The sequence below is a fragment of the Plectrocnemia conspersa genome, unplaced genomic scaffold (genome assembly GCF_051122295.1).
Source record: "Plectrocnemia conspersa isolate PC_06_02 unplaced genomic scaffold, ASM5112229v1 ptg000010l, whole genome shotgun sequence".
Classification (NCBI taxonomy): domain Eukaryota; kingdom Metazoa; phylum Arthropoda; class Insecta; order Trichoptera; family Polycentropodidae; genus Plectrocnemia; species Plectrocnemia conspersa.
The window spans coordinates 20,703,520-20,730,876 of record NW_028277174.1 but is presented as its reverse complement, the minus strand read 5'-3'; the positions used below and the strand labels follow the sequence as shown (position 1 = coordinate 20,730,876).

Sequence of the window (27,357 nt, the reverse complement as noted above, 5' to 3'; positions counted from 1 at the left end):
AATGCTACTAAATGCTGCAAATTATGGGAGCTAAGATCTTTATCACAAGAACTGATAATGGTTCTGTGGGGCCTATTTATTCATTCATTATAGCCAAAACTTAACACTGATATGACAGCGTCGGGGGGGCAACAGATTCTTTTGGGTGGACTTCGACGGTAAGACAACGGCCGGTGGTGCCTCGTCCACCGTTCACTATATATTTTGACAACAAACGTGTTAACTCTATATACTTTTGATAAAAATATAAGTATGGAAGGTCACTAATTACTCCAAAGGGGGGCGTCATTTGATTCTATTCAACATGGTGTTAATATAATATATCCTTAAAAAAAATTCGGAGATGGTATTTGAACAAAAGTTTTCGAAACGATCTATTTTACCTCCCGTATCAATTTGTTCTCCTCAAAGCATAATTCCGAATGGTTTTTAAATATAAATTTCTGTGATGACCTTTTGTTTAGCTCTCGTGGCAATTTATCCTCTGTTACCCTCCTCGGACAAAAATGTCAACCGAGGCGCGTAAATGGGCTCATTAATATTTACAAGCAATATGATTATTTATGTCCACTAAGACATTATGACCGACCACCCCTAGGGATTGCCGAATCAATATATCGATTACTTTGAAAGGAATTGTCGGATTTGACGTTATTATTTAAGAAATAAGCTAGTCGAAACTTTTATAACATTTAAAAATTAGACAACAGAATTATAGTTTTAATATTATATTTAATTACAACTAATTATTAGCAATAAATCAGTTTTGTGAAATCATGAATAAAAAAAAGTGACACGTCACAATTCTCAGTATTTACATTGTTTGCCTAAGAATCGCTACTATCAAATTATGTTTTTTCATATTTCTAATCCAAACATCTATTTGGGAGCTGACTTGTTCAATTTAGATCCTTTCTAACAATGTATGACTGCCATGTCATAGTACCATTATAATAAGAACAGAAGCTGTAAAAAATATTAGATAACAATACAACAAAAATCTGATAAATAACTACACAATTAAATATTTACATGAATCAAATTCTTTAATAATAAAAAACTTTTAAATACAAATTTTATCAAAATAAACACATAACATGATTTTTAATTATTTGTCACTTTTTAAACTACTATCGAATAATTTATTAAACTTAAGGCTAACATTAGGCACTGATAGAGGTTCGTGATCAGAAGAATTTCTACCTGAACTTGACGCATTCTTGACCGATGATAGGTCGTCTTCGATGCCAAACAATCCGTTGGAATTATGACGAGAACTACTAGCACTCGAAGAATGCGAAGATTTACCTGGCAAAACAGGCGTTGACGTCCTATGCTGTGTTTTATCTTTACTTCCTTCAGTTTCGTCAGTGACAACAGCCGGCTGAGATTCGTCGCTCGTATTTTTTACCTTACTAATATTATTTTTCAATTTATCGAACTTCTGTAACAATATCTCAATTTCCTTATAATCCGAATCATCATCGGCGCGGTATCTTAGCTTCTCTTTCGATTTGATATCGTCTAAAAATTCAATCAATTCTAAACTAGGACACGTTGATGATTTATTTGATTCGTCACATTCGTCTTGCGTGACTAGCTTCTCGGAAGAGATGCTCGAATGCGACGAGGACGACACCATTGACTGTCTCATCTTTTTTAACGTTGAGACGCCCCAGTGCAAACCAAAATTTTTAGTTAGCATCTTATCTACTTCGCTGGCGAAATTTTCGGGAGTCGATCTATCCGACTTTATTTCGGTCAATCCAGATATTTTCAATAATTTATTATCCGAAATATCTTTATCTGTATTTGAGGTACTCGAACTAAATGTATCCTGATTATCGAGCTTAACTTTATCAGCATTATCAATTTCATTAGTATCCACAACAGTATTTAGTAGCGTTAATTCAGATAATGAAATATCCAATTTAGATCCTTTAGAATCCGTAATGCACTGTTTGACATAATCTTTGTATGATATGAACGGTTTTAATTGGACGTTGCTATCAGACTTATCATTTAATTGCAATAGTGCAATTTCCGACTGACTCTTGATACTTGAATCACTATCGCCCTCGTTGGTTTTGATATTATCCACAGAATCGATGCTTAATCTTGCTGATTCGTGAGCTTTCGATAGGGTCAAGTTCCTTATGGTTCGCGGAGTATCGACTTCGATGATCGTAGAAAGTTCATGCTGAGGCATTTCTCCAATGATGCACTTACTTGAAACGACCGGTGGTTTTGTACGATGATACACATCTTTCGCTCTAATATGTAATAAATCTATTGGACTGTCTTTGCTTGTTAAATCGATAGGTTTTGGAATGTCTATTAAAAATGGAACGTACACATTATCAACATTAGTCTTCAATATATCTTCAATTAGGTTTGTATCTGTTTCAATATTTAAATCAGCATCACCGCCACCAGTCAATCGAGTTAAATGTGGCGATAATACATTATCGTCAGACAATTTACAGTCGATATTTAAATTTTTAAAAGATTCGTTACTAACATTGATATGTTTCATATCGAATACATTTTCGTAAATATCATTCTTGATTTCGTGCCCGTCTGAGAAAGACGATTCTTTAGAATGCAATTCTTTGTTTGACTTATCATCTATGTCTTTTGATGTCAAAATTTGCAGAACATCTGCTTTAAATATTTCTTTCGGATAATCAGGCGATTCTCGTCTCGCAACTTCTTTCAGATAGTCTGGTGACTTCTTTCTTGCAATTTCTTTCAGTTGCTTTTTTTTAAATATTTTTTCTGAAGCCGCAGTTTTTATCTTCGATATACTCAGTTGACTATTTGAGGACGAAGACCTGCTGCTAATCTTTGCGTCGTTCGATAAAAAGCACTCGTTTAAATCGTCTAAAAGTGTGTAATTTTCTTTAATGAACTGCTTCAATTTCTGCATCTTATCCATTAGAGCGATCGCAGGCAACGGAGCTCCCACATTCGAAGACATATTCACGACTGAATTGCTCGGCGTAGTTATTTCACTTACGTCGACTTCAATCTTATTCAAATCGCTATCAGACATTTCTAGTAATTTATGAATATACTTCGTCAAGACAGACTTGGAATTTTTTTCTGAATTTTCGCGTTTATTCAAGAAATATTTATTTACAGGTTTACTTAGAAAACTGTCAGTTCCTGTACACTTTTCGTATTTAGACACGTCAGCTTGACATCCAAAATCTATTTTTTCGTTGATCGTTTCAGCAGAATTACAACAAGTCGGAGCATTGTGTATATTAATCACGCTCGATTTAGAGTCAACTTTAGACTTGAAGTTATGTTGGAAAAGTTCAAAGTTTGTCGTTATCTTATCTGGAAGACTCATATACGTCGTCGATGCTGACGAATCAGATTTATGAAACGATATCCGGTCACTCTTTTCGACGTTATCGTTAGAAGTTATCTTGGTAGCTCTCAATGAAATTTCTGAATTAGATGAGTTTTCCATCGATCTGTATTCCTTATTTTTATTTCTAATAATATTTGCTGTTATTTTCTTATCTTTCTTCAGTTCGATCAATATTTGTAAGCCTTCAACCGATACTGACGAAGCGCTATGAGCTAAATTAGAATTTGATGGATGATTATCTTCGATATATACTTTCTTACTTTTTTGCTTGATTCTAGATTTGTTCTTATGTACTGATTTATGAACCACAGCATTTGTGGGACTGGAATTATCTTCGTGCTCAGAGGTGTTTGTCTGACGAGACCTCATCACTTTCTTATTGCTTTTTGAAGCTATTTTCATCAACTCGTTAGTCAACGTCACTTTTTGATCTTCTATCAACTTAAAAATGTTTTTGATATCTGATTGATTTTTAATGCCATTAGATTCCATTATTTTTTTAATTTTGTCGGCACCTTCACTAATAATGTCGCCATCGCTTTCCAACTGTAAATTGTTATAATCGGCAACGTTTAAAGATGAATCTCCAGGAATCCTAAAACATATATTGATTTATTAATTCATGCTAGTTGTATTGATTATACTGAATGACAAAGTTAAACTATTTTTCAACAAAGATATGATCAATGATTGTAATTTATATAGTTTCTGTTATTTTCAAATTAAGTTTTTAAGTGAAAACAGTTTCAAATTTAGTGACTAGAGTTTATATCTAAAAAAAACGGTGGATTTTATCCCGAAAAATTTCAACAGTAAATATATATTTTTACCAGCAAAAATATAAGTTATAGGGCATGTGTTAGTAAAATTACATGATTTCAACTTTTCTATATGCAGTAATATATACATTTACATAATGTATAAATGCTATAGTGAATGTGTATTTTTCGGTAAAGTTATATTTTCACCAGTAGATATATATCTCTATTAGCGAAAATATAATTTAACTGATAGGCGCTAGTGAAATTATATGCTGCTTATTAAATTAACGTTTATGAAACTCAATGTGACAGTTGCGAAACGTCCATTTGCTGTTCAAACCCAAACTTAACCTAATGAAAGGTCCAAAGTAGAAACTAAGCCAACTGATCTCTCGGGGGAAAATGAGCAGAAGAAGTACAGACAGAAGTTACATCTCGCATATTGTTCCATAGTTTGTCTGCACTTAATTATTACACTATGTTTTAAAAATATGATAGTCATTCTTACGAATATTACTTCGAACTTCTGATATGAGAGCATTGGTCAAAGTATATTCAAACCGAATTTTGGTCAATAAGAGTGCGTAAAAATAATTATCACTTCTTAGAAGTTAAAAATTCACATCAAAAGCAATAAAATCGAGTCAGCGCGTTACAGTGGGAACGCTCGGTAACGAGCGCCTACACTGCGACGGCACGATTTCATTGCTTTTGACGTGGATTTTTGACTTCTGAGAAGGGATAATTGTTTTTTGCGTTCTCCTATTGGTCAAAATTCGGTTTAGATATGCTTCATTCAAACTCATTATTAGTCATAATATAGTTGTAAAAAATCTTATTATGGACGCTAGATAACCAAGCGCTTCCACTGCCCTTTAAAAAATGTCAAATTGAGTGCAACAAATCGAGTTAAATGTAAAAATAATTACTTTGGCAAAGATAGTGATACTACGAATGTGCTTATGTGATAAGCGTAAAACTCCCATGGATTTTACTTGTGACTGAAATATTTGATCAAGGAAAAAAGGGGGACAATATGACTAGGGGAAGGGGGTGCATGCAGTCGTATACATGGCAAAAAACTAAAAAAATAAGTCAATCGACACAAAATCTGTACTGTTTCAAATGTAAAATGAATTTATATATTTCAGACGGAGTGCACTACTTTCATTATCAAGGTGGTGACAGAAACAGCGAAATATGTTGGCAGGCAACTGTGCGAAATCTAGAACCAAATGACCTGGGGGGTGCTTCTTATATTCCGGAATGGAAGGTCTCCACTTTATAGACGAGTTAGGCCATGATGTCTTTGAATCGTTGATTAATTGCATGCGTTTCTGTGTTTAATCAGTATTGAAGGCTAAAGGGAGTGCAGCAAAACAATAATATTTAACATGATGTTTTAGAATTGAATATTGAATTTGCATTTTCTTTTAAATTATTATTGAAATATTACTATTTTATTAAAAATAATATAAATATTAAATCCAACGGTAATGCCATACTATGATTTTTCTAAATATTATCATATACATATATCATGGACTTTGTTGTAAAAAAATGTTATTTATTATAAAATAATGTACACACCATTTATGCATTGGTGGACGTTTTGTAGACGGTATCTTATTTGATGGTTTGTCAAATAATAATCTTTCACGCTCATTTTTATTCGATAGTGGTATATCTTGATTCATTTCCTGAAATACATTGAATGGAATAAAAATGACATAATATTAGGTCCAAAGCTTTGTATAACTAAAATAGCTTACTTCCTGATCTAACAGTTTTTGAGCAATCGTTAAAGTTTCCAGTTCTTTCAATAGACAATTATAGTCCTTCTCGGCTTTCATTTTTTCCCCGGCTTTCTTCCCTCTCATTTTTTGCCTTCTATTAATTTGTGCGGCATCAATGGAAGAAATCAACCGCTCAACGTTATCGACCTCTTCTTTGGCAGCTTGAAATGCATTTTTTGTACATTTTGGCAACCGTTCAACGAAGCAATTGTTATCTACGGCAATACTCTTATTGAATCTATTTAAATGGTCATAGCTCCTTATAAACTTTTCGTTAAAATTTAGCTTATTCGTACCGATCTGCCATTTAGGCGTGGGTGAATGTTTCGAGTGTGCTTTTCCATTTTTGACTTTGCGTTTGGCACTGCAGTGAGAACTTAATAAATTTCTCGATTTAGCAATCTTATACGAAGGCCTGTTGATCCAATCGGCGGAGATAGGAAATAGATCAGGGTTACTCTTCAATCCTTTTATTGAATCGCGCGGTGTGTTTGAGTAATCTTGATATTTATCTTTATATTCAGTGTTGAATTGTTTCGATTGAAAAATAACGTCACGAATCGAAGTCAACTCGTCGACGGCGATCGGGTCTTTTTTATCTTCGATTGATTCTTTCAAGACGTTTTCTCTGCTTTTGATGAATTTAGATATCATATCAATATTATCTATCGCGTCGTGCTTGGAAGAACCAGGTTTAGGTTTATCATACTTAATATCTTTATTATTTTCGGAGTGACGATGTGACGATGATCTACAATCACATATATCATTAGATAGAAGTTGCTCCGGTGCATTATCTTCTATTTGTTCTGTAGATTTGACATTTTCTTTTCCTGGCAAGACATTATCGTCGATATATTTCACGATTGGTATATCATGCGATACATTAACTGTTATTGATTCTTTATTGAAATCGATTAAACTGTGATTTTTGCATGTGTTATCATTTTCTTTATTTTCAGATATATTTCCGTCTATTGTATTCACTTTTGAACTTATAGGTAAATTGTCAATTTGAGATTTAGATTCGTTGTTCCTAAAAATGCATAAATAAATAACATTAAATAGAATATTTAATAAATGATTATATTCAAGTACCTAGTTTTTAAAATTGGTTTATGTCTCTTCTCCTGAATTTTATTCTTTTTAAGAACAGACATCGCCTGACTTCCACGATGAAATGCTTTCAAATTGTTAAATTTTTGTTGATTTCTCCATTCTGGAATAAAGTAAAATTGAATTTAAAAATGACATATTAAGTATTTACGTTTTTAAATTTGCTATATTTACCTTCATTTGCTATATTTTCATCTTGAACTGCATCGTGACTCATTCCAATACTATTAACACTTATTTTATGGTTGATTTTCAAACTCTCGACTGATCTATGTTTGACATTATCAAACTCTTTCTTTTTCGCAGTTTTCATTAGCGAAATTTGTCTCGATTTTTCTTCGCTAGCTTTCGATCTAAGATTTTTAGCTATATCCTTCGATTGTTCGCGAACCTATAGAAAATTAGGTTAAACTTAATTGCATAATTTGTTTAATCGATGTTAACGATGTTAAAACGGGAAACGAGAATATGATGAAATATTTTTCATAAGCTGTCAAAGTTATTTACTTGTAACAAACGAATTATTCTCCTCTTTTGGTAGTCATTCGATTGGCCGGAAATAGAGTCAAACTTTGACATTTTATGAATTAACTTAACGATAAATAATTAAATAACGGAACGATCGCCACCATGGCGTCAGAACAAACCAAAACATTCAAAAGACAGGTGTGAAGCTCGTTACGTTTCATGGCAATTGTGCGTATAACTTTCCAGCCAGTATTTGCGAAAATGTCCAACTTTTTATAAATTAACAGTGTGTAATTTTAGTATTCTTTCCGTGTTACTTATAGGATATTTTCAGTTAATTTATATTATGCTTCATAATTTCAAACAGTTTAAAACATATATAATGCAATAGGCAGGGTTGCCATTCAATTTAAAATGTGGCTCTAAAACTTTCGTTCTGGGAATTTTGACATTGACTATCAATGTAGAGGCGGGTAGTTATTTGGGGCTGTTGCTTGTTGGTAAGGATAATCAAAGGTTTCTTTTATTTTAGTTTCTGTACCGAGATTAATGGCGCGGAAACTATCACAAAAGCTTATCGTGTCACCTATATCAGTTCACAGACATTTAAAAAAATAAGAAAGGTGGCAATTTGAAGAATATAGGTATCTCATAGGCAGGGTCGATTCTGGGTCGCAAAAACACTACATTCTTGTATGTACATATTTTTACGCAATTTACCATGTGTGATGAAAGGATTGCCATACCAATTAAGAGAATACGAGATAGGGCGGTAATTTATGGTACTAACTTTTAGAAGGCGACAAAATTAAAAAAGTTAAATTGAAATTTTAAAGAGCACTTATGTATACGAAATCGTACAAAAAAATTGTGTGGCGAATAAGGTGTCAATTTTTAAGAAACAGAAATATGACGATTAAGATATTTTCAAAAGCATTTATGACACGTGTTTACGCCTATACACCCAAAATGATGAAGCACATAAAAACTAATATCCAATGCTCGATTAATAAAAAAGAGAGGTCTTTAAATTTGTTTTTTTTTTAAAAGTTTTGAAAGTGAAGTTGGAAAACTCTTTTTCTCTCATGACAACCCAAAGTTTCCCCTAGTAATACCAAAAAATGCACACAGACATGTATTAATCACTATTAGATCTATATCTATATTGTATTTATCACACTCAACACATTATATGTAAGTATTAAAAAATATTAATCACAATAATGTTTGCTAAAGAAAAAGCTTTTGACCGCAACTCGATATTGAAACATTATTAAAAATAGATATCCTCATCGAACATTTATCGAACCTTACAAAAATATTTTTATTTTTTTATTGAATAGTAAATAAAATAATATATTTTAAACATTGCAAATTTGATTAATTATTTGATTAAATATTATAAAGTAGTTGAATATTGGCAACTACAAAAGTATCAATTGCCTTATTAAATAATAATTATTAGTTAGAAGTGAAATATAACATGTTAAGACCAAATAATATTTTTTAAATTAGATATTTGACGTTTCTAGTTGACATTTAACATTGCACAAAATAAAACACATTCCAGTTATCAAATCCATTATAAATGACCTCGATTTGATAGAAAAATTCGAGTCAATATGGTTGCTCCTCCGGTGGTAACTGGCTTATCGCCAAAAGAAGGTCCGCCCGGAACGCGAGTCATAATTCGCGGCGAATTCCTTGGCTTCAAAGCTAACGATTTAATAGGTAATATATCACATTAACATTAAATACGCAACAGCGACTTGCAAATAAACGTTTTATTTTAAGGACTTACGATATGCGGCTGCGATTGCCTTTTATCGGCTGAATGGAAAAGCAAGAATAAGATCGTCGCTAGATCCGGACCGGGAAAGGGAGAAGGCGATATTATAGTCACGACTAGATCGGGCGGTCGAGGCACTTGCACCGTGCAGTTTAAAGGTATTTCAAATAATAATATTTCGAGACATATGTACGTACGTATGAAACGTTAATGTCGTTGTAGGATATTATGAATCGTATGGTCCGATGAAGGAAAGCGCCGTATGGGTGGAGGAAGGCGGCACCAATCTCACATGGGGACGTCGTCCGTTATCGCCCGCATCATACGCACCTCCCGATCCTTTGGGTCTTTCCACAGAAGGGGATGAAAATAAATTTCCAGAAGACGAATTACATGACTTATTTCCTGATAGGTCAGCGATTAATTCATCTAAAATATATTTTTAGTCTAAAATATATAGTTTTAATAATATTTTTGATTGTTAGCTCGGGAGATTTGTCAGCAGAGAATTTCCATCCCGGATGGTTTCTTTTGGAACATCATCACGCAACAACATTTGAAGATCTAAAAGCGGGCACTTTGTTTCTTAAACGAAAAGTAAAAATTTATTGCATGTTATTAATAAATCATATTTTCAATACTAGTATTGATTTTTTAAATCAAAACTTAGTATGAAAAACCCATAGACTCCCTTAAAATTTCTTTATCTTTATATTGATTCAAAATAATGATTTTTTAAGGAGTGTATAAAATTATTTTATTAGAAAAAATATTAATTGAAGTCAAAATGGCAAATGAATTCTCCCTTCTTGAAACTGGCATCGTGATATTGATAAAATGCTCAGAATACTCAATTACAGGTACTGATCTGTTTCTTTTAAGGTTGACGTTCAGAAAGAAGGTCAATTGAGCTTTTTAAAGGCGAATACTAGCAGCGTAATGGATCAACTTGATGTTCTCATTCTTCTAAAGGATCGCTTTGAAATGGACAATCGTGAAAATGGAAAAGAGTCATTGAATAAATTAGAAACAGCTATAGAACGTAATATTTATTTAATATATTATATTTTGTATAAATAAATAAAAAAAAGGCATAATAATTTGTCTGTAAATTTTAGAATCTATAAAAGAAGCTAATAAGCTTTTCGATGAAGTTTTGTCGAGAAAGGATAACGCCGATTCTACCAGAAGTGCTTTGTCAATAATGACGAGATACAAATTCCTGTTTCAATTGCCTGGAAATATTGATAAAAACATTAAAAAAAAAGAGTACGATTTGGTCATCAACGATTATGCTAGAGCTAAGAATTTATTTGGAAAAACTGATGTTCTTGTAAGTTTAATACTTAATATTGACTATAAAAATTTGTAATATTTTTATTTAAAATATAAATTTTAGATTTTCAAAACCGTTTTGCAAGAAGTAGAAAAACGCATTAGTAATCTGTGCATAATTCTGCATACGAAGCTGCAAAAAATGCCGGTAACGGTCGAAGAACAGAAGCATCTTATTCATTCTCTTGTAAATTTAGAATGGGCTGGTGACGCTGCATGGGATGCTATAGTCAGTCGATCTGATTATATCGTTAAGCAAATAATAAGAGCCAGAGATTATCACGTTCAGTTAGAAGCGAGCGAGGAAGACCAAGGTAACTAAACATCAGTTTTATAATGGTTCTATAAGAGCACATAGATGTATTTTTTTAATATGTTTCAAGGCAAAAATATTAAAGCTACTAAGGGCGCAGGAACGGCCACAGAATGGTGGCCACCGAGAGTATCGCTATGTGGTACTTTGTGTCCTTTATTAACTGAATTATTACCGGATTTATGGCGTTTGGGTCAAAGCTATTTTTGTGGAGAGCTTCACGGCGATAGACAGTCTGAGAAACAAAGCAAGTTTAAAGTAAGTTGTGCCATAATAGGGCTGTTCCGAATGTTCTTTGAAACATTTAATTTTAATTGCAGTTTAAAAGTTCATATATAATAGAAATGCAATCCAAAGATATTTGCTCATATTTGAGTAAAATTGAAACAATGTAACATAACAGTTTCATTACGTGAATAAGTAACATAAGATATCATTGTTATTAATTACATGAAAGAGGGAAAGATAGTATAGTGTCAAAGATTGTGTCTAATGATTATTATATAATATAATTCCGATCGATCGTCATTTTTAGATTTTCCTTGATGAACATTGTGATAATGTAATTAAAATAAAATTGAATTGGTCATGCATAGATCATTTGTTGATTGCAAGAAGTAATAGTAGTTTATAATTATTAAAATAAATGTGACTGATTTACAACCATACAGACATTGATTTCAGTCTGGTGTCTCACTGCATACTTAGTAGTTGTTGATTGTGTTTACATGTCATGTTGCAAAGGATGAAGTACAGTAAATAAAATAAAATAAACATTTCGCATAAATTCTGTGTAATCCGAGATTAATTAACATTACGAACAGTCCTCATATTTAGAATATTTAACTATAGAAATGTTAATAATTATTTATGTTATATAGACGATGGTCCTTACTTCTATCGATTTGTTTTGTACAACTATCAGGAACGCACTTTTACCGCATAGCCTGGAGAAATTAACAACTTATGAAAAATCAGTATGGAACAACCAGAATGCTCCCAATCTGTGCAATTGGTTGACGCATTGCCTTAGAGATGTGAGAGAAACTTATAGCTCGTTGATGCGCTTCGATTTACCATCGGAGGCTTTAGACATCATTTGCTCTTTGATACACGATTTAAGATTGCATTGTATGGTCGGCTTATTGAAGCAAAGCATCGACGGAATTAAAACGTTCAACAAAAAAGAAACTTGGAAAATTGAGTTTGATCCTCAACATGGCGGAGTCACAGAATTGGTGAGAATCTGAATGTACACACCTAATTAAGTACATAAAATTTTATTTATTTTTTTTATGTAGCCTGATCTACTCGAAAAAACAATTTGCGACGTCATGAAAGTCATCAAAGAAACTGTGCTGGCATCTTGTCCCAGGGAAAAGCAGCTCTTCGATACTGGATCGCCGGCTCAAAAATATCTAAATGCTCACATTCAAGATATGTTCACTGTCTATGTGAAGTGTTTGGAGAAACTCGCATTTAGTCATGACGAACAAGTAATAAAACTTAAAAGTTTTATTTTGGTACTTAAATGGTTGCATTTATTGACTTGTGTATATTTAGGATAGCGGTCAATCTCCCTTATCTGTTGTTTTGGGATCGCCAAACCTGATGGTTTTTAATAGCCGATTGTCGGACGATACGCACGATGGACTTCCTGTTTCACCTCCTTGGCAGTATTGCTTGTTAATCACACTTTCGAATTGCCGTTACACTTCTGATTGTGTGCTACCGAGGGTTTTAATGTTTTTTGAAAAGTAAGCTATTTATATATGTATATAAAAATAAGTTTTAGGTAGGTTTTTTATGTTAAATGGTTACTTATATTTTGACTGAATATGTTGATATTGAAATGACTTTGTAAAAATTGAATATGAAATATTATTAAAAATAACATTATATATAATCAGGAATGTCATTTCAGATTTTCCAGGAGGGGCAAAATTTACTCAATGGTTGTTTTTTTTTAAATTTCCATTTCATTAAATGACATGCATTTTTCTGGCCAAATTCAAGGAGATCCCTGCTTAAAACAACCAATTGATTAAGATATTATTAGGAAATATTTATATACTATTTTTTAAATAATTATTTTTCAACATTATTTGCATTGAAACAACAGCACGGTTTTCATCCCATACAATATGTTTACCAATTCCTCGATATGGGGGTTAAAGCGGGTACCATCTTTATGAAATTTGAAAAAGCAAAAAATCTTAAACCTCTAATTTTCCTATAACCTTATTTGGTTTTTCAGAATTTATTCATGTGATCAAAGTCAGTTCGTAACCTATGGCTGTCGATAATTCAAACACTAATGCATTGTGATTCAGTCATTATTGTACATAATATTAATATGTATTGTTTTATTTTCAGTGCAGGGAGCGTTAGCATAGAGCTGTTATGCCCTGCTCGTGTATTCAAATAAATATTAATTTAGTTGCTTTACCTTTGTGGCAGAAATCTTAATGCGATATTGATATTCCGATTGATTGATTGATCTTCCATGGCTTTGCATTGCAATATCTTTTTGAAAAACAATAAGTCAATTTCTAATACATATTTATTTTAAAGAACGATTTGACTATTTCAATTATAGCATTAAACTAAAATTGAAAGTAAAGATGTTTTAGATAAAAATTATATTTTTCAGGAATGGATATAACAAACCAATATTACCCGTTGAAACCGCCAAGGTGTCATTGAGGACCCTAGATAAGGCAATAATGGAAGCTTATTTAGAGCAAAAGAGCGATCCGTTGGTAGGTACAATAGAGCCATCTATGTACGTCGGCAAATTTGAGTGGAACACCAAAATAAAACCGAGCGATGTGCGGCCGTATATGAAAGAATGCATCAATAACTTGATAGCTGTACACGCTGAGGTAAAACAAAAAATTTTGACAACTTGTACTTGCATTTGTAAAATTGTGCGATTTATAGATTCACAGCATATCGCCGAGTCTCGTTAAGGCCGTCTTGACTCAAATAGTCGAAACTGTAGCTGAGGAAATCGTGCGTTTGATGTCCGGCTGTAATGGTAAATTTTCACCATATGGCGCTATCCAAGCTCACGTAGACGTCGAAGTATTAAAAGAAGCCGTTTCCACATTCATGACGCCAAGAGTGAAGTAAGCTAGGTTTAATAAAAGTAACATATACAATAATATAAAAATGTTCATATGATTTTAGAACTCTTTTTGATGAAGCCTTTGATTGCATTCCTGAACTTAAAAGTAAAGAAGATAAGGTGTAAGTGTTAAATAGCACAATTTGTATATATGTATTATACATTGAATACGTTTAAAAATATATATTTACAGTTTAAAAGAAGATATAGTAAGAGAATTCCAGCGACGCACATCCTTGCAGTTAATCTGTTTGAAACACGTTTAGATTCTATTATCAATATATATTTATTTGTAACCTATATGCTATCTACTACAACATGATTTATAAGAAATACATTAATACGATTAATTGAAAAGTTGTTTTATTAATAATATTTAAAGTGTAATTTCAAAACTTTGATGATAATTTATTGATAATTCTTTCAATCTTGGATACGTATTCATCAATCTGAAAGTATAATTTATTATTAATAAACTCATTTGAGAAGTATCAAATTATTTATATTTTTACCATATTGTCATATTGAGATGGTATTTCTTCAGTATATGATTTCATTATTTTTTTATACTGCTCATAATATTTAACATTAGCCGCTTGCAAATCGTCTATTTTGTTTTGATATTCTGTCGAAGTTGTTTTGCATTTATTGTATTCTTTTGTTAGCATTTCTTCTTCCCTACATAATAATATGATATTTATAATATACACATAAAATAATGTAAGCAAAATAAAAATAAAAATCATACTTGGACAATTTTGCTAGTTCATTCTCAGCAGAATTTTTTATTTTCTTTATCTCCTCGGACAGTTGCTCGTCCATTTGTTGCAATTCCGCAACTTTCTTTTCTAAATTAACAGCGGTTTTCTGATAACTGCACAGTTCTCTTTCCTCGCTGTGCGTAGACATGCTCACACTTTTAATTTCCCTATAATAATATTGTTATTATCAATTGGATATTGATATCTACCCCCATGTCAACTTGAAACAATACAAAGACATATACCTAATTTTGTGATAAACTCCATCTAAGACGTCAAACATGGTATCGCACTCAGACATACATACTATATTCTTTTCTAGCGTATTAATGCTGGTTTCTTTGGTCAAAATCGTATTATGTTTGTCGTCGATCTCTTGTTGCTGTTCTTGTTCTAACTTCAATAATAATCTCTTTTGACTGTTCATTTCTTCTATCTCGCCATCCGTCACTATCAGTGATCTTAGTCTGTCGAAATAATACAATTAACAAATTAAACTTTCATAAATATTATCTAACAAGATAATCAAACCTTTTTAATTCTTCAATCATTCTGTCATGATTTATCAGTTCTTTCTCTATATCGGCTTCAATGTTTTCGTTTTCCGTTTTGATGAAGTCAAGTTCGCTATTTAGTTCGTTGACTTCTTTCTCACGTTCTAAGTTGTGCTCTTTATACTTGGTAATATCGTTATTCATCTGAAATTGAATTGGTTAGCTTTTGTTAAGCTTTATAGTGTACATATGTATATATATATATATAAAGTCTAAACCTTTTTAATTTCCTGCTCCGATTTAATGATTTCCAACTGTAGATCGTCTATTTCGATTTTATATTTGTCTTTCTCCATGATCATTTTGTTCATCTGTTGCGCTTTTTCCTCTGTATCTTCTTCCTTCTCCACTATACAGGCTCTGCGCTCTTGAACGAACAGAATGAAATTATTGAATAGACAAAACACAATCTCCACCATTGATTTTGTGGGATTTATTAAATCGGCCAAAGTGGTGTTTTCGTTTTTCTCGTAAATCTCCAGCCTTAGATAGTTTATCGCCTCGGCCAAATTGAGCAAAGGCAATAAATCGTAAAATGCCTCCAAATTCTCTTGATGGCTCACGATTGGCTTGAACTGTAATATGATATTATTTAAATAATTACTTATCTTATCGACAAGTTAAATATACTGAGATATTACCTTTATTAACGATTCCGTTTGAACATCCATCGATTCGAAAAGTTTTAGCATCACTTCGATGAAAAACGTGGGTTTCGGTTTCAGAAAATCATCATTAGTGATTTGATAATTCAGCATTAAAGAGTTCCAATCTAAGCTATCCATGTTTCTAAATAAAGTATAATTATAGTAATTGATCTATAAATACGCATTAATATTAACAAACTATGTATATTTACATTTTAGAACGTGAAATTGACTTATGAGCCGAATTCGATGAGCGACCGTTAGGCAATACAATCTCAGTATTGCCAGTGTCGATATATATAAATACCTCATATTTATACGTGGCGCTAAAATAAGCTTTTATAAATGACATCCTCTTTTCTAATAAAAATAAATCTATTTTTCTTCAATAGTCAAGAAAAAATACAAAATAACAAAACTACATTGTTGCAATGATATGCCATAATGACCATGTAAAAAAATTTACGTATGAGTAAATTAAAGTAAATTAAAAATATTACTGAATATTAATTATTTTTCATAATTTTTTTTTATAATATTAAAATATCAACTGTTAATAGAAATACTCTAAATATCATACAAATTTAAAAAAATATTTTATCGCTTTTTTAATTTTGCGTTATATTTATTTTAAATATAATTTTAAAAAAGATAATTTTAAGTACATAACTGAGGTAATTACATTACTTTAAAATTATTTAGTTGGTACTATTTCCATATATGATGGCTAGATTCGGGGAAAACAATATAAGAAAAATTACACTTTTCAATTATTAGAAGTTTTTCATGAGCTGCTAGATGGTTTTATCTACCGAAAGATTATGTGTGCTTCTTAGGGCCTGTAGGTGGGGGATGCGTGCCGACTCAGATGTCGGAATTTCGAGATTTTTTCTGAGGCCCCGCGCATAGAGGTTTAAGTTTCTTGGCGGAACTTTTAGGCCATACCTTCGCAATAAGTAAGCAGTAAGCATCTTTTAATCTATTTCTAAAATAATAATAAAAAATACTAAGAAACATACAGAAGCAATTAACTTACTTGTTAATTATATTGGCACCATGCTCAGAAACCAGATTGCTATGTGCATCTTACTGGATTTTGGCTTTAACGTTTGCAAAAGTGGCGTTTTGCTACATAGTAATTAAAAAAATTCAAAACTTAGTTTTTTATCGCCGTGCGCGTGTTTGGTCCCTAAAAATTCTATCAAATTTAATATATCAACAAATATAATTATAAGAATAATTTAAATACTTTTCTGAACTATGAACTTTTCTTAACCCTTAGACCGCCGACCGGTAAATTCTTAATTACTCGCTGTACGCCATGCGTTTTTAGCGATATAATTTTTTTGCTACTTACTCTGTTTAACACATCATTACAGCCAAAATACTCAATTTTTATATTTTAAAATTATATATGTATGATTAACATGATTTAAACATTCTAATTATATCAATAAACAAACATTTTTAGTCGTATTGTTGGAAATATAAAGTGAAGAAAACTAAATCAATTGGTCGGTCCGCGTGTTGGCTCGCGTGGACACACTTACACACACATGCACGCGCGCGGCACTATACAAGCGAACGACAAACAGGGTCATGCTCACACTGAGACAATTTTAATATATAAATCTGCAACGCATTTTTTCTTCGTCTGACCTACATCCTGTTATAAAAATTTACAAATCGACAACATTTCTTTGATGCATACAAAATCACATATATCGTACACAAAAATAACCCTAATAACCAAACCGTTTGTTTTTGATCAATGGTGTTTGCAATTGATTGTTGTTGAAGGTTGTCATATTTCTTTATATATAAAAATAATAAATAATAAAACTTGATAGCAAGATACGATGTTACAACTATATATTATTATATGTATAATTTATAATATATACATATTCTTCTTCTTCTTCCACGGCGCTACAACCGGTGATCGGTTTTGGCCTTTCCACCTAATTTCTTGTAGGGCTTCTAGATATATCTTGAGTTTTAGTATTTCTTCCGCTATTGTTTGCATTTTTCCTGGTTGTAATATTGCACATTCCAGCTTCCAAAATTGAAGTCCATTCGTTTATCTAGATTTCGATCGTCTAGGTCAGTGGTCGGCAAACTTATTAGCCAAAGAGCCAAATATGTACATTACAACGATTAAAAAAAATTGAGAGCCAAATCTATTTATTAATTTAGCAAACCTTTATTATAATTTTCCAAATCAACACAAAGACGTTCGAATTTAGAGCTCCATATTTCCTTGTTTTTTAAATCTGGTGCGAATGCCCGTGGATATTTGTGCCAGAGCCGCACTTAACTAGTGCCAGAGCCGCCAAAGAGTCGCATGCGGCTCCGGAGCCGCACTTTGCCGACCTCTGGTCTTGGTCATTATGAATCGGGGCGGATTTATTATTTCTTTGTGATTTTTTCATAACTATTTGGATTTATCCACGTTGGTTGGTTTGCTTCATGATAGAAACCCTCCTCCTTTATCCGGGCTTGGGACCGGCAAGAGTGCAACATATCTACACTCCAGGCGGAACATGTAATATATATTACACACATAGACATATATATACAATAAATAATAAACTTTTCGACCATCGTGACGCATTGGGGTAACCTGTAAGGTCACGATGGTATTAATTTAATGTAAATAAATAAACATATTACAAATAAATTATAAAATAATAGAACAAGTAAAATAAAATGATTCTACGACAAGGAATCGTTTTTGTTATTATTATTATTATTTAATATTTACTAAGAGTTATTATTGATATTTTATTAATTATATCTTATTTATATTTATTAATAAGTATTTAATAGTAATTATTATTATTATTATTTAAAAATTACAAACAATAAAAACCAATCACAAAAACAGTTGACAATATTAAAACAGTCGAAATAACGTATAAATATATTCACAAGTATTTACAAATCACAATCATCATTGAAATATTGATGACATAATTTAATTTCGATTCATAAATTAAAGTATAAAAAAACGAATTTCCGCGATGCGTTTGTGCTAACCCTAAAAGTGGCCTAAAGAGCACGATCGAAACCGCGCGCGAAATACAAACGACTAAAATTAAGGCGTGACTTTATAATTATATATACCACTGTTTCATCGCAAATTCTATAAATAAAATCACTGAAATCGTTTACTAGGAACTCAAACTGATTTTTAAAACATATATTGCCAACTTTTACCTTTCCGTTTCTTTAAAAAACGAAGGTTTTAACGAGCGCATCATATCATGCGCTTGGCGTTAGACAGTAGATTTACTTGCGCATGATATTATGCGCTTGGCGTTGAAAGGATTAATGATTCGTCAATTTTTGATATATTATTCCAAAATTCCTCACAAGAATCGGAAAAATTGTATTTAATTTGTAATATTGCTTTCAAAGTTTCTAACACCAACTGCCTTTTTTATGCCATACAAATTTTATTTTGTTGTGAAAAAATGCGTTCCGTTGAACCATTTGTACCTGACAAGCATAGTGCAATTTCTATCACTTTCTTAATATTTTAAATGGTATATTGTTCTTTTTAAAGTGATATTTTGTCAGTTAGTATCGTTGCTCATTCCGCTAGTTTATTTTAATGGTATCAGCACATTTTTTACATAAGATATTTCATCAGAGTTCTTTCTTCTTTGTCAGCATCAAGTTTATTTGGCCACCACTTTTTACAGGATATCAAATTATTGTTAAAGACATCAAGGAGGTATTGTCATTTCAATCAGCCAACTTTGCATGGATTGTAATGGAAATCGCTCTTAAAAACATTGGATTTTGGTAGCTAAAAAAGATGAGGTATTTGAAGAATGTTGTGTTGAATAAATAATAAAAAAACATTAGAGCTTAATGTTTCACGAATAATTTGCTAGTTATAATTAAAGTTTTATTATCCAAATACTAAAAATATATTTAATATTAAATATGAAAAGTTTAAAATCACTGGTTACAATTTTTCAGGTAAGTTCAACTTGCAAAACGATTCAGTAAACAATTTAATATATTATAATACAATAACTTTAAAATGTTAATATATATATATATATATATATATATATATATATATATATATTACATTGGTAGGTGTTATAAAAAATAGTCAACTATGCTGTTAAAATGTATAATAAACATACATAATATGACGAAAATCATTTAATTTTCTTTTATGTATAAAACGTTTAACAAATAACAATTACATATTAATTAATATGGAAAATATATTTATAAATCTTATTTTGGTATTAACTGGTATTTATAAAGTACGAAATAAATTATTAGAATGGTTAATTTTTATTTTAAATACATACTCGTTAAGTGTCATTGTTATCGAGTCGTTATTGCACTGCAAAATGTTATGATGCAATTATTTAAAAAATATTAATTATCTCCCAGCGTGGATGACACAATTTGCCACCATTCTTCATTTGATCGCGTCCGATATCTTCACAAATATAAAATACTGAAAGTAGACATTTTCATGTTCAGTCTTCCCATTCGTCTCCGTCGCTGGCTGTATCATCGTCGTCGCTGTTTGACGAATCTGAATGTATCGCTTTCGATCGTTCTTCGAGAGCTCTCGCTAGCGCTCCTGCCAATCCATTTTGAGTGGTCGATTTACGATCGCTTTCGTTCGAATTAACAGCAACCGATCGCAGCTCAATTCCTTGTCGTATTTCACTAAGAAGATTGCCACGCTTCTGATCAACCTCCACATGCTTGAATATTAAAATGATTGTATTAAGTAAAGTGTATATGTATTATATTGCAATTTTATATTTACCTTAAGCGCTTTTCCGCCTCTGATGCTTTCCATTAACGCAGTGTGCGTATCAGGCCCTTGCGGAGCCATCGGTGGTGCAGGAGGTCCCGTTGGTAACACTAATGGTGGCGGAGCCGGTGGAGGAGGCGGTCCCGGCGGTGGCGGAGGAGGAGCTTGCGCATCCACTGAATAATGTAATAAATAAATTGAAATATGAATCACGTACATCGTAAATGTACATATTAATTGAAAACATATTTACCTTGCGGTGGTGGAGGAAGTTGTCGTTGAGGAGGCGGAGGCGGCGGTGGAGGCGCTCTAGAAGGTGGCGGAGGAGCGTGTCGAGAACCGTTTACTTCTTTTATAACAGGAGCTGTTTACAAATACGTACATTTAATATAGTATACTTAAAACACCCATAATATTCGATAAGATAAGGTTAGTTTGACAATTAGCAGGACAGAAAGAAAAATCTCAGATCGCCATACAAGACTATGGGTTATTACAATAGCCTTTGTACAGTACAGCCAGCACTGAGGAATGCGTTTTTATCCAATTAGGAACAACAACAATAATATGTTTGCCACTGGAATCAAAAAATAATCAAGGAAGCAAAAATCAATTCATAAATTCAGTGTTCAAAGACAGATTTACAGGGAGAACAAAAACAATACATTGTCCCTCTGAGAGTACAAGACGAATACTTATAGTTGTGAGCTCGGTAGCCCAGAGTTGTTAACCTACGAACTGAGTACCGTTACGTCAACACCAACGGGCAACTTCTGATTTACAGTATTTGACGTTAGAAAGGCAGTTATGCATGTCTGGGTACTTTTACGATGTATCTAATTTAAAATTCTTGTTGAGGTCCAACTGTGCAGTTAATCCGAATAATGGTTTAATTATTGTGTAATAAATTTTATGTACAAGGCTTAAAGCTTCATAGACAAAAAAATAATACAGCATAAAAGAGTTGTTGATTTCGATTTATGATATTGTTTTCAATAAAAACTTTTTGCATCAAGACAAATTCCGTCTTCAATTTAATGTGGTATTCTACGCAAGTTTTACTTTTATACTTTTATAATATAAATGTACCTGGGGGAATAGGCGGTGTAGTATTTCGCAGCGGAACAGGAGGTGGCATTTGCCGTGGAAATCCAGCTTGATTATCTATACATAAAAAAAATTAAATTTTAATATTACAAAAAGTAATAATAGTAATAAAATTAATATACTTTTTGCATTATTAGCCAGTTTGGCAATGGTCTCCTCTCCCACTAAAGCCTTTTTCACAGCGTCAGCTCCACCGTGCGTGATGATGAAATCATAAATAAAATCTCTGGTCTCCTTATCCTCCAACTGACTGTCCGACACACCGGCACGATAAAAGAAGTCTTTCATATCCTTCTCGGGAAGATTTTCTACGTCAAAACCTAAATAGATAATTTAAAAGTAATCATTGGCAATGACAATATTAAGATGGATAAAAATGTACTACCTTTATTGGCATCCCATCCGACGTGTGACACGTGTTTAAAGTCGTGCGGCAAACCGATATCAGCTTTTGTGAGTTTGCGAGATTTATTTCGCTTCGCCGCCGCTGACGATTTATAACCTAAATTATTTAAAAGTATTAACTCTAAAAAATTAAATGTAAATAAATACAATAATATATAAAATTATTACTAGTATTAATTTTTTGTTGCGGTGAACTAGATATTCCATTATACAGGTTAGTATTTGTTAATGGAGGTCTTATTATATTCGATGTCGGTGCAATATGGTGATTCTGAGGCACAGCTGGGACGACATTGTTATTCTGTACGTTGACATTTGTAACGTCGCTCGATAGTCGAGCTGTACTTTGTAAAGATGATCTATGACGACGATCTAAAAGTAAATTGTTTAAAATACTCTTTTAGAATATACATTTTTTACTTTACAAACATACCTTCTCTACTTCGCCTCTTCTGTTCGATTTTCTGTAAAAGACTGTTCAATAATATTGAAGCTTCTTCCTCGTTTGCAAAGTTAAAAGCAACCATATATTCCTGAAATATAAAAACGTTATAGATAAATTGTCACATTAAAATGTATAGTATGCGCGAAAACGATAACATACTTCAGCTTCAAAAGTGTGTAGAAATACTCGAGGACTTTTATATTCTATTTGATTGTAAACTTCGTGTTCCCAGATACATGATTTTCTTTGCATGCAAAAAACACGAAAATAATACGATCTTTTGGGATTATCCTTGATGAGGCATAGGATTCCTGTATCTCTTTTGAACCATTGGTTGTGTGCAGGTCCCTCGGTCGTGAACAATTGTACAACTGCAGTAGCCAAGCTCTATAAAAAATGTATTTATAATATTACTATATATATATATATATATATATATATATATATATATATATATATATATATATATATATATATATATATATATATATTAGTTAATTATCCATTGTTTCGTGTATTTCAATGAAACAATGCAGTAATTGATCTATGAGAAAATCTCGCGCAAAGGTTACACAACCCAAATTATAGCAATATTACGCAGTAATAAATTAAATGAAATTTACCTGACATCTTGTACCGACTAGTTTGAAAATCAATTCGTTTTCTTCCCTGGTGAGGAGAATACTAGGTCTGTTTTCAGAAGGCGTCCTCGATTTCATCCTGTATACAACTAAAAGTAAAAATAACATAAAAATTTAATTGCGAGAATATGAATTAATAATCAGTGAATTTTTAGTTACATAGTAAAATCTCACAGTAACAATAGTTTATATTTTTCTAGAGCAGTTTTCATCACAATTGGTATAATATATTGTTGCTTTAGTTCATTGTTCGTTGCAATAATAGATTAGGTTTATATTCAAAAATGATTTTAGTAAAAAATTATAAGGCCATAAGCAATTAATGTTTTGTTTATAAGAAAAATGTTAAAAATTTGAAATACTATGATAGTTATATATTATCTCAAGAATTTTATTTATTATCAGCATTCTACAATATTAATTGAATTGTGATTAAAATCTTAGTTTGTGATTAAGAATTGTGTAGATAATGATAGTTATGTCTTGAGTTTATTTTGATTGTTTAGGTACATCATTAGGGGCAGGTTTGGCATTTGCCTCCTCCCCCCCTTGAATATCATTTAACAACAAGGTTTAATGAAATTCACATATTAAAATAGCTGACTACTGATTGGCCAACTTTTGCCCCCCCCCCCTCCTGGAAAAATCTAAAATGACGTTCCTGATTCTAAACCAGAAATTGTCTGGTTATCCTTCAAAGAAAATCTAAAAATAGTCTCGAATCTATCCCGAAAATATTTAGTGAAATCATATCGAAATACATTTTCACCGGTAGATATATATATTTTTACCAGTGAATATATAACTTATATGGCATGTGCTAGTAAAATTATATGATTTCAGATTTTCCATACGTAGTAATATATACATTTAAATATTAATCAATGTTTATTTATATGCGATATATTTATAAATGTTAGTGAATGTGTATTTTTCAGTGATGTAATATTTTCACTAGTGAAGTCTAAATACATTTGCACCAGTATACATATATATTTCCACTATGTTATTTCGAGTAAATCACGAAACCTTATGTTCTTTTCAAATTATATATTGAAAAGAACATAAGGTTTCATGATTTACTCGAAATGGATATCAATATGGATAATGTAGCTGCGGAACTGCAAAAATGTCTTGTCGACCTGCGGAGCAATTTAACTCTTCAAGTATAACTTTACTGTGATGTAGTAAGTCAAATAAAACATTAATATTTTAAACATTCCTATGCGATACCCTTACTGCTGTGAATAAGTTTTTGAACTTAGTCTTTTAATGAATGCTCCGGGTATTTTTGTCCATTCTTTTTTTAGCACTTTCCACAGATCTTCTTTATTTGTTGGGTGTCTTTTTATTGTTCAAATATTCCCAATGGGGGACAATTAAATTAAAATTGGGACTCTGTGCCGGTCAATCGCACATATCAAGGATCCCAGCACGTTTTTTGCTCCAAAATCTTTTTATAATTTTTTCTATGTTCTTGGGGTCGCTGTTTTGCTGCAGGATGAAGTTATTCACAATCAAATGGCGTCCAGATAGAATAGCATACTACCTTAATATTTTCATGAAGGCATCTGCCTTTAGTCTCTTATGAATTCTGATTAAGGGTCCAACCTCATTCGCAAAAAAAACACCCCCAAACCATTATAGAACATCCCCCGTGCTCAACTGTTGCAGTTAAAAACTGGTCTTTATATTGTTCTTCATGGCATCTGCGAACGAATTAGGGGCAATTAGTTCCGAAAATTTGGAATTTGGACTCATCTGTCCAGAGGACCCTTTTCCACTCCTTCGTGGTTCAAGCTTTATGTGCTTGGGCGAAAAATCGTCTCTGACGATTATTTTTTCGAAGTAATGGTTTCCGCTTGGCCACACACCCTCTAAGATTATTTTGCAGTAGGACTATGAACCACCAATAGGGTTACCGAAATGTCGCATGGCTCATTGAGATCCTTTGCTAGATCGTGGCTTGACTTTTTTCTGGACCTCGAAGATAAGACTACTAAATGGTGCTCCGGTGATTTGTCGATCTTTTTAGGTATTCCACTCTTCATACAGTCCTCGATTTGGGCGTTTTTTTTTTAATTTTTTGATCACATAATGGATTTCACCAGCTGATTTTCTAGTCATTTGCTGGATTTTTCGAATGGAATGTACTTATTGGTGGTGAATAACGATTTTTAGTCGATCCATTATAGTAATTTTACCCATTTAATTTCCCAGGTCAATAGCACTATAAAGACTTTGCTGTGGCAGGGTTAAACAACGGTATTTCAATTTTTTTTAAATACGCACGGAGAATCAAAAACTATTTCAAAACAAACGTACTTAAGATGCAAATACTCAAAAACAATAGAGGTGTTGAGCACAAAACCATTTTTTAGGTAAAGACGAAAACCGAATTTTGTAACAATTGAATTATTGTCGACACTCTTAATTGCTTTTCAACATCAAATAAAATTTGATGATTCCTTTAATGAATGAACAACCCCGAAAAAAAAAGGATGGGCGCGCCCGTAACTTTAAAAAATACGACTCGGCGCATATTTAGTAGGGGACTGTTCGAAAACTTATTCACAGTAGTGTATATATATTAAATTGTATAATTAGAATATAGAAGTAATTATCGGAAATAACAAAAATAAATATTCTGTCAACAAATAAAAAAATTCAAGACACGAATGTGCCGATTGGAATCGGAACAGTTAGGCACACTGGGACTGTCTATACAGGACACGAGGACAAGAGTACGACAATGGAACTAATACGAAAGGTGCTCATAATTAGGATAAGGAACATGAACCTTAATATAGTACAAAAGATAAGTGTCTTCTTCTCATTTATATATCATCTATAAAGGCTTAAAATTGAAACCTCTTAGTGATACAAGGTGCGAAAGTGAAATAGATAAAATCATACATATCAAATTAAAGTTAAAATTATTAGTTGTTAACTTTTTATAATTATAAAAACAATAAAAGATCTGAATAAAAATGTGAAAAAATAATATTTTGATATTTGAATATAAAAGATAATTAGTCATATAAAGTATTACTCACATCCGACGGCTAAACAACGGAACAACTAGTCCAGATGACGGATGTCAGCGGTCGTATTCGCCGCCATGATTGTTCGTATCTCGAATGAGCGGCGCCCGAAGGAAGCTTAGCGTGAAGATTTTTGAAAGACCGGATTCGCGGGGGAAATCTGCTCTGCCTCGCTCGTGAAACCGTCCGGAGAAATCGTCGATCGCCGATCGCCGATTGTCAGCGCCCCACCCCGCCTCGCCTCGCCTCGCCTCGCCTCGCCTCGCCGATAAAACGTCATCGGGGTTGCCAATTTTTTCCGAAAACCGGCCGATGAGCTAGCGGTGCGCTACATATCAGTGAGCGGTATCTGTACTGGAATACCGACCAGTAATTATATTCAGTTCAGCGGAGTTCAGCGTTATTAATGCGTCGACTGAAAGTTGATTCAATCGGTTCATATGCACCAATTACAGCTAGAGATACAAATACAGATATACGATGGTAACACGAAACTTACTTATTAAATCATAATTAACATTATATTAATTTGAAAACAGTAATTTTATAAAAAATGTTATTCATTTCTGCCGTGTTACAATAAATAAATCTAAAATAATTTTCGAATATGCATTTTTTGAAAAAAAAATGTTTTTGTTGGACTTTTATCGGTGTAAAAAATGCTGGTAACCCATTTTAACGTTTTATTGTGATCTTAATTTTATAATAATAATAATAATAATAATAATTTTCTTGTCACAGAGCTGTGTGTCAAATGCAAAAAGTAATAAAATGACCGGATTGCTATCCATTTACAATTATTTAAATGTATTATTTTTTAATATTATTATTTGTAATAAAAAAATATATAGTGTTTTATTGCGAG

General features: G+C 32.2%; 4 protein-coding genes and 1 long non-coding RNA gene across 8 annotated transcripts in view; 1 reads left to right on the top strand and 4 right to left on the bottom strand.

The window, feature by feature from the left end:
• LOC148230935 (uncharacterized) overlaps positions 1 to 27,357 on the bottom strand; it is a 565,745-nt gene that overhangs the window by 114,862 nt on the left and 423,526 nt on the right. The window lies entirely within an intron of this gene.
• LOC148230952 (uncharacterized) lies at positions 1,033 to 7,719 on the bottom strand. Of its 2 annotated transcripts, XM_088195043.1 has the most exons (7): positions 7,563 to 7,719; positions 7,230 to 7,446; positions 7,038 to 7,158; positions 6,236 to 6,975; positions 5,916 to 6,154; positions 5,734 to 5,843; positions 1,033 to 3,977 (listed from the first exon to the last, which is right to left on the bottom strand). In XM_088195043.1, the coding sequence occupies exons 1-7, from the start codon at positions 7,632 to 7,634 to the stop codon at positions 1,109 to 1,111; spliced, it is 4,368 nt and encodes a 1,455-aa protein (XP_088051169.1). In that variant the 5' UTR covers positions 7,635 to 7,719; the 3' UTR covers positions 1,033 to 1,108. The 2 variants fall into 2 exon arrangements, with proteins under 2 accessions (XP_088051169.1, XP_088051168.1); XM_088195042.1 differs by having other exon boundaries at positions 5,916 to 6,975.
• Positions 9,018 to 14,447, top strand: Sec5 (exocyst complex component secretory 5). Its single transcript, XM_088194077.1, has 15 exons — positions 9,018 to 9,254; positions 9,318 to 9,470; positions 9,535 to 9,724; positions 9,798 to 9,909; positions 10,195 to 10,354; positions 10,431 to 10,645; positions 10,712 to 10,961; positions 11,031 to 11,218; positions 11,842 to 12,198; positions 12,262 to 12,456; positions 12,524 to 12,717; positions 13,614 to 13,845; positions 13,904 to 14,091; positions 14,153 to 14,212; positions 14,284 to 14,447. Exons 1-15 carry the CDS (start codon positions 9,146 to 9,148, stop codon positions 14,354 to 14,356), a joined length of 2,676 nt encoding a protein of 891 aa, XP_088050203.1. The 5' UTR covers positions 9,018 to 9,145; the 3' UTR covers positions 14,357 to 14,447.
• Positions 14,351 to 16,325, bottom strand: LOC148230950 (uncharacterized). Of its 2 annotated transcripts, none has more exons than XM_088194078.1 (8): positions 16,265 to 16,325; positions 16,047 to 16,194; positions 15,624 to 15,980; positions 15,383 to 15,549; positions 15,097 to 15,318; positions 14,839 to 15,018; positions 14,603 to 14,768; positions 14,351 to 14,539 (listed from the first exon to the last, which is right to left on the bottom strand). In XM_088194078.1, exons 2-8 carry the CDS (start codon positions 16,188 to 16,190, stop codon positions 14,480 to 14,482), a joined length of 1,296 nt encoding a protein of 431 aa, XP_088050204.1. In that variant the 5' UTR covers positions 16,191 to 16,194; positions 16,265 to 16,325; the 3' UTR covers positions 14,351 to 14,479. The 2 variants fall into 2 exon arrangements, with proteins under 2 accessions (XP_088050204.1, XP_088050205.1); XM_088194079.1 differs by having other exon boundaries at positions 14,351 to 14,540; positions 14,612 to 14,768.
• LOC148230949 (actin nucleation-promoting factor WAS-like) lies at positions 20,192 to 26,770 on the bottom strand. Of its 2 annotated transcripts, none has more exons than XM_088193927.1 (11): positions 26,505 to 26,770; positions 23,431 to 23,537; positions 22,967 to 23,194; positions 22,796 to 22,895; positions 22,531 to 22,734; positions 22,343 to 22,459; positions 22,080 to 22,277; positions 21,940 to 22,014; positions 21,104 to 21,214; positions 20,863 to 21,026; positions 20,192 to 20,797 (listed from the first exon to the last, which is right to left on the bottom strand). In XM_088193927.1, the coding sequence occupies exons 2-11, from the start codon at positions 23,524 to 23,526 to the stop codon at positions 20,564 to 20,566; spliced, it is 1,527 nt and encodes a 508-aa protein (XP_088050053.1). In that variant the 5' UTR covers positions 23,527 to 23,537; positions 26,505 to 26,770; the 3' UTR covers positions 20,192 to 20,563. The 2 variants fall into 2 exon arrangements, with proteins under 2 accessions (XP_088050053.1, XP_088050054.1); XM_088193928.1 differs by having other exon boundaries at positions 22,080 to 22,265.